Source organism: Mesitornis unicolor, unplaced genomic scaffold, assembly GCF_000695765.1.
Source record: "Mesitornis unicolor isolate BGI_N332 unplaced genomic scaffold, ASM69576v1 Scaffold49719, whole genome shotgun sequence".
In the NCBI taxonomy this organism is placed as follows: Eukaryota; Metazoa; Chordata; class Aves; order Mesitornithiformes; family Mesitornithidae; genus Mesitornis; species Mesitornis unicolor.
Window position 1 is genome coordinate 1 of NW_010210259.1, and position 7,582 is coordinate 7,582.

The 7,582-nt window shown below is 47.8% G+C and overlaps 1 protein-coding gene across 1 annotated transcript; it reads right to left on the reverse strand.

Annotated features, from left to right (window-relative positions):
• Window positions 1–75: 75 nt before the first annotated feature.
• Window positions 76–6,971, reverse strand: COQ9 (coenzyme Q9; the record flags this gene model as incomplete). The annotated part of the gene is made up of 8 exons (XM_010193122.1): window positions 76–178; window positions 1,675–1,728; window positions 2,046–2,201; window positions 4,096–4,200; window positions 5,224–5,308; window positions 5,581–5,723; window positions 6,072–6,207; window positions 6,800–6,971. Coding segments are annotated over 8 exons (887 nt in total), but the record flags the coding sequence as incomplete, so codon positions are not given.
• Between the last annotated feature and the right edge of the window lie 611 nt (window positions 6,972–7,582).

A 7,582-nucleotide genomic window follows, 5' to 3' on the forward strand; every position in this document is an offset into this window, starting at 1 on the left:
GGAGAACCCGCCCGGTCCGTCCCCTCCCCACTCTGCCACCCCGCCACCGGTGCGTCCCCAAAAAGAGTCCGTGCTAGGCTGGGGTGCGACTTTATTGGTGCCGGGGAACTGTCGGGCCGCTCCCGCGCCGTCGGTTTCCTCCTCACCGGCGCTGGTTCAGCCCCGCCAGGTTCTTGATCTGCGAGGCAGAGGGAGAAGAGGGTTAAGTGCCGGTGCCCCCGCTCCCCCAGGCCTTTGTCTGGCCCTGGGGGTTTCAGCGCTGCTGGGCAGCAAGTTTGGCTCCAGAAGAGGTGATGGGGTGAGGGACAGCTGCGTGCTTGGGAGCTGAGGGTGGGGGTGAAAGGCACCGTTCGTGGTCAGGGGAGAGGGGTGAATGCCTCAGGGGTGGAGAAAGAGCACCCTGAATCCAGCTACGGGCATCCCTCCAACCTGACCCTGCTCTCAAGGTCGGTAGCTTTTAGCTTGGTTTTATCTCTGTGGTTTTATTTCTTGGTTTTATTTCAGACCCTGACAGTGAATTTAAGCCTTTGAGGCATTCAGCTCGCTCATCTGTTTTGCAGAGACCTGGAGAACTCAGCACATCTGTACACCTATACACCACCCTCGGACACAGGAGGTCCAGACTGTTGCCCTAATAGTTAATGTAGTGGGATGATCTTGCCCTAAAACCAGCTGGCTGCAACCCACTCCCCTTCAGAACCAGCCTGGTTCCTCCTGTTTTATCTGCACGGCGAATTTGCTGCAGGGACAGCCTAAACATCTGCTACCAGGAGTCACCTGGGACCCAAACTGCAGGAATGTGATCTGCAGGAGTGCATTGTGTTGACATACAAAAGCACAACAGCGCACGGGGATTTCTCTGGTGAGGGATGATCCTTTTGGTGTATGCAGGTGTGAAAGCAGAGAGAGGCTGAGAAATGCTAAAGATATTAAATGATTCAACCATAACTGCAAGCAGAAGGAGGTGGGAGAAATTATTGAGAACTGCTTCACACAGTAAAAATTATTTCTAATTTATGTTCCAGCCTGTTTGTCTTGTATTGGTAAGCACAAGGAAAACGTCTTCCTGATAACAAGGAAATAACTTTGCAGCTAACTGCAATGGGAGTTGTCCGAAAATAGAATCACAGGGAAGCCCTGAAGCCCTTTAAAAAATCATTCCTAGGTACACAAAGGATTGTTTTCTGTCTCAGAGGAAGTGCAGCTCCCCCTGCACAGACACAAAGCAGTCCAGGATGCTGCCAAGCAGTGAATGAACTCCTGGAAGGACACTGCAGTCAACTGAAACAGCGTGAGGAAGCCACCCTGATGTGGCTGTCCGTGGGGGAACACTCCTTCTGTCAAGATCTCCAGTGCAGGGACTGGCAGAGGGAGAGCTCTCATGACAAGTGATGGAGAACACTTCTATTTATTCTGATCGCCTGTCTCATCCCTAAAGCTCACCCTGCAGCTTCAGACTTGATTTTTTTACACTCTATTACAAGTTCATTCAGCACAAAACAGTGAACTAACCCCAAACTACCTGGAAAATCATCCTTACATGTAGTTAAGTTATGAAAGGCAACTCTCCATGCTGTCATCTAGATCTGGGAGGAAAAACATGTTGATGTTCAGCACGGAAGGGAAAAGAAACGATTCTGCCCTTACAGCCCTGCTGGTTTCAGCATTACTTACGGTAACAGCAGCTCCCATCAGGCCCTGGACAACTGCTGCTCCGGTTGACTGTACCTAGGAGACACAAGGAGAACATGGCCTTTCGCTTTCTTCTGCAGTTACACTTGTGGGCACCCAGAGATGTAATGCAGAACAAACATATTTGCTACAGAAAAGTGCTGACAGAAGCCAAGCGCTGCAGGTAAACGATAGCCAGAGATAAGAAACATGGAAGGGATTTCCTGGGAATATGTGGCTCCTAACCATCAGGCCAGTCTGACAAAGAGGGCACCTATATGTCATTTTACTAGAAAATACATAAGTCAGGTCTGTCTGTGTATATATTTGGGGAGAAGGGGGATGCTGCATGTACACTTTGCCCATAACATTACCTGATTAGCTGCATTGCCCATGTTCATGGCGTCAGCTACTCTGTTTTCCAGGAAGCGCCAAGTCTCCTCAAAGTCAGGGGATGAATCCTGTATCATCACCAGTTCGGTGGTGTTGTAGATGCCGGTGAGCACAGCCCGACGAGTGTACCAGTTAAACTGCAAGGGCACAGAAGGAGAGAGAGAAAGGTGTGACCTGAATGCAGATCAAGGATGCAGCTCATGAAAGAACGGCTAAGGAAAACAGCGTAAGGACAGTATGTTTTTTCTTCACTTAAACTGTGTAACTCATCCCTGTGATGCAGTGGGCCACCAGCCAACACTGACATCTGACAGCACAGCTGCTCCCGTGGCACCACACAGAGGTCGCAAGTATGGTGTCTAAAACTGCTGAGCAAAATTCCCACCACCCTCTTCTGGTTGCAAGCAGGCACCTGCAGCAGGCAGCAAAGAATCCTCCCTTGCCCAGATAGCCTGCATGCACAGTGCAAGAGTTCATCTCTGCTTCACATGTCATTAGATGAGAAACGGCTATATTTAGCACTGAGCTTGAGCTGCAGTTTGAACCAGATACAAGCATGAAAAAAGGGAAAGAACAGAGGACAGAACCATGCAAGACATCACACAGAGATACACCTTTCCCAAATCCCGTCATTGAAATACCAGTCCTGCCTGCTGAATCACTAAACACATCAGGACGCTGCTGGCAGCACTGCTGTAGGATGGGTTACAACAATAGGTTACACAACGCAAAGATCCACAAATAACTCAGACTCTTCAGTTTTTCCAGTTGCACCTGAACCACTGGCAGACAAAATATATAAACATTTTTAAAAGCAAGTCTTCACTTCGTTTGCTGCCCTTACCTACAAAAAATACTAGTTGTTCCATGCACCATTACAGAGACACAGAAAAATGAAAACACTGGCTTTGATTTCGAAAACAACAGTTGGCTCAAAAGCCACTGCCTGCACCACCTCCTGCAAGCTTTGAGGAGGGGAGAAACATGAGGGACATTGCCACTTGCAGCTGGCTCTCTCAGGTGCCTGAGACCAAACTCTTTGTGTTGATTCTCCTCCTGCTCCAAAAAATAAGACAGCTGAAGGGGTCTCTGAGGCATGGGCGTACCCTGCTGTGAAGAGGGCTCCACTGCGGGTGACATTAAATCATTAAACCCTTTCACTGTGAAAGACGGCTCAGCATCACAGCTTCCCAAGAAAACTCATGTAACCAGGCAGAAGGTGCAAACAAAAGGCAAACTTCAGAACCTCTCCTACTCCCTGCATTGGTGAGGAGACTTCAGGAACAGCTCAGTGCAGACACCAACTCTTAACGTGTCAATTTGACTTCCATAACCCGTAAGGGACTTGCAGTTCCTGACGCAATCACACTCGTTCAGTTCTCTTCTGGTTTATTCTCTTAATTTTTCTGTCATCTTATTTATTTTTCACTGCAGTAGCTTCTCTTTTATACTCGGATAAAAGAAACTTATTAAAGTAGTTTGTTAAAATAGTTCATTTAGCTTTACCCATCTCTCCCTACACCTCTGTGAATTAAAGCAATTTATTAATTGCTTTAATTAAGGTTATAATTTGCTTTTATTTCCTGCCAGAAAGATGAAAGCTTTAATAAGCTACTGGTATTTTTAGGTAGCTTCTATTAAAGTTTTCAAGTCAAATCTGTAAATGCTGCTGCTGGTGGAAGAGACGCTGCTCACTTGCCGAATACTGGATCAACTTCTTAGTCTCAAAATCTCAACAACTTTGTCTGTGTCTTCAAAAAAAAGAGCACTTAGAAGAGTCTAGGAAAGTAGGTCCTTTTAATTTGCACTAATCCCATTGGCACTGATTTACATTTAATCTCATTGGTTTCTAAATCTCTTTGGAAATTAAACTATAGCTTATAAGGACCCTTGGGTGCTTCTGAAAATGTATTTTTCACTCAACAAGCAAACTGTTTCAAGAAAGACGCGGCCTGAAGCCTACTCCAATGTATCGTTTTGCTGAAATGACAAGGGGTAGAACCAGCCGGCCTGCCAAGCACAAAGACTCACGTCTGTGGACTGGTCCCCAGCGTAGTGCCAGATATCATCGATCATGCTGGTGAGGAGGTTGAGGCTGGAAGGGATGTTATGCGGGAGCAACAGGATGCTCAGAGCCTGCCAAGGAAACACACCGATAAATGCAAGTGTTGGAGAGAGAAGGACATACCATTAGAGCAGTCCAGCAATGCTCTGCTCTGTTATCTTGTCCATGTTGCTGTTGACGTGCCTCCAGTGGCAAGTCCTCCCAGCTCGTTTCAGCTGGCACCAGTCTTTCCAAGCGGCAGGATTTGCAGGAAATGGACAACATGGCAGCTGAGCTCAGGCCTCAGCCTGTACTGGAGCCCAAACCACTCTACTCGGCTCAAACACCACCATGCTGTCTCTCCTGAGCTGCCTCTCCAGGCATGGAAACGCAGCACAGGCTGAGCTGACTCACACTTGCGCTGTGCCTCTACAGGCAGGGAGTCAAATCTCTCATTTCTCTGAATTTGACTTTGAACTCCAAGCAGCTACCGAGGGCAGAACAGCCAGCCATAATGGCCCTTCTGGGATCCTGCAGCCTTTGAACATAATAACAGAGTGCCAGAAGAGTCACAAACCACCCACATCCTTCGTAAGTTATGCTGATCTGTAACAAAAACATCTTCTCTCACTGTGAGGAGAGCTGAATTCAGCTACACAGAGGCCAGCAGTGTTTCTGGACAACAGAAGCTGCCTTTGCAGCAATCTCTGCAGCCCAAGGTTGGGAACTCCTTGCTTGTTACTGAGGCCACAGTTCAACTCCCTTCCCACCCTGGGAAGAATGGCTTGAGATTTAAAACTGATCTCTAAAGCACAGAGCCCTCTCAGTTTCCAGATCTATCCTCAGGTTGTCAAAGGTTTGTCATTCACATGCAAGGCAGGCAGAGAACGATGGAGACGTCTGCCTTTCTGAAACTGCAAGAAATAGTTGTTCTAAGGATACTTTTACCTGCCTCCTTTCATGGGTGCTCTCCTCTTGAAGGGAATGAATCATTTCAAACCAGCCAGGGTTTAATTTACAGTCTTGAACTACTCTGGTGGAAGGACTATATTGAAGGCCACAGGGTGTTTAAAAGAGAAACAAAAAAAGAGACAATCTAGATATTCATGTTATACCTGGGGCCATTTGTTAATGTATGGAATCAGCATCTTCAGTCTGGCTTCCACAGCATCTCTCAGGAATTGATCTGTAGGCTTCTTCCTGGATACAGAAAAAAACCCAAAACAAATATGAACAACATCCAAGTTAAACTCAATTCTGAACCTGAAAGATTGATCTCTTGCCTGCCTCAGCAATAGATATGCAAAGTACTATGTATCCTTCATGCCTCTGGTCCAATTCTGTATCTGTGAAGGTGGTTTTGTCTGGGTAAACTACCTTTTTCACTTAAAGTATGTGTCCCAGGTGGCCTCTCTGTCTATCCAGTCCCCAACATCTGCCAAGGAAGATGTCCTTCCATACCCAGTACTCACTCTGCTTCGCCCAGCTGCACCAGCTTTTGCTCCTGCTCCAGCAGCTCAGACAGCTTGGTGTTGCACTGAGACACAAAGTGCAGGATCAGTTCGCTGCCGTCATTGTGAAACATCCCTGCGGCAGCACCAGAGAGACCCAGGGTCTGCAGGAAAGAAAGGAGAAGCACAGGCCAGGTCATAACACTGCTAAACAGGATCCAGCTACGAAATACGTTGTATTTATTTCGTGAACGGAGTTATATGAATTTAAACACAGCGCTGCATTAAAAAGCTCATCTTTCCCTCTCTTTAGGACCACTACTCTACACTGCGCCTTAGTTTAACTCTGACAAGGTTATCATGTAGTAGCTGGGCCACATTCCTGCCCAGTACCATTTGCTGCCTAGGGTGCATCACCCAAGAGTATGTGGGGGAAGCATGCAGGCCTGGCTGTCTTTGGACTTCAGCTCCATCCAGTTTGCCACTGGTTCGTTGCTTCTCTCCCCACATACCTTGGCTCCCTGTGCAATGGCTTCTGCAGTCCAGCCATGTTCAGGCACAAACTCCAGCGCTGCTGTGAGGATTCGATGCTGCAGCTGCTCCTCGCTCTCATAGTCCTCAGACTCCTGGCCGCCCTGGCCAGTGTAACTATGAGAAGGTATTGTTACAGTGAGGGGAACGTCACCATCAGACATCAGCAACCTGGACTCTGCCACTGCTGTGTGCAAGCACACTTTGAGATCTGTTACTTAGGATAAATCTCACCTCCTCCTGTAAAATCCTTCCCTTTCCAGAAAAAGGATTCTTAACGAACCTTTGCCATGAGAGGAGAGAAAAATAAGGGAGGGCTCAATCCAGCTGCCCACCTGGAGACCAAGCAGCCTCAGATCCTCCCTCCTTTAAAGAAAGCTTTTTTCCTCCTTTAAACTATAATCTTTTCCAACGGGGCCTTTACGGACATGTGGCCAACACACTGTCCACATTTTGTGTAGATTTACACAAAAATCCAGAAGCGAAGGCTTGCGCTCTGCAGACCAGAGAGGTTCCCTCATGAAAGCAAGTCCTCTCCTGTCTCCACGGTGGACAGTGGCATTTGCACTGTCACAGCAAACCAGCTCTGCAGCTGCTGCAGTCTGAGGCTCCATTAGCTCTGGATCTCGTGGTCTTTGAGCTTCAATGTGAGTTTCAGGAAAGCAAAGCCTTCCTATCCCACTATCACTAGAAATGGCTAGTGAGTTACCTGGGGTGAGGGCCCTGAGGTTCCTGCTCAGGCTGGTGATCAGTTGGATGTGACTCGAACTGCTGCTGAGAGGAAGATGCCAACGGCTCCTTCTTGTGCTCATCGGAGACTCTCCTCAGCACGGCCGACGCCTGGAGAGCACGCTGTGGTGGGCAGAGCTGGCACCTGACCACTGAAAGGGAAACCAAGAGAGTCGGATGTCTCCTTCCAACAAGACAAAGCACGGAAAATCGAGGTGAAGAAGAGAGTTGTGGCAAACACAGCTGAAAAGAACATAAATTTCTAGAGACAGTCTTTTTTTACACTTCTGAGAAGCACCCTTCTCAACTGAGCTCACATTTACTTGACGAAAATAAAGCAAAAATGTTTTGTGAGGAAAAGAACTGCACAGGTGGCACGTACTGCAAATAGAAAGGAGTTTCCCAATCTTGGACTGGAAACTGGGCACACAAGCACGCACTGACTCCCCTGCAGCCTGCCCTCTCCTTTTCGGTCCCCGATGAAAGAGAGGAGTTAGAGGCAGGCTCTGACCCCTGAGCTCAGGGCAAGAAGAGAGTAATACCCCGGAGTGTAAGCAGTCTTGACAGACAACGTGCTGGTCACAGTGTGCATTTCTCAGGTGACTCAAAGGCAACGCAGCTTTCTCTTACAGCTACTCTGTGAGAATGTTTAATTTAACTCCAGTTAGGTTTGGGGTTTTTTTGAATAAGCTGAGGTTGCACAGCCCACACTTTAAAACAAACCAAAAAACACCCCCAAGCACGCCGCCCCAAACCCCCAAAC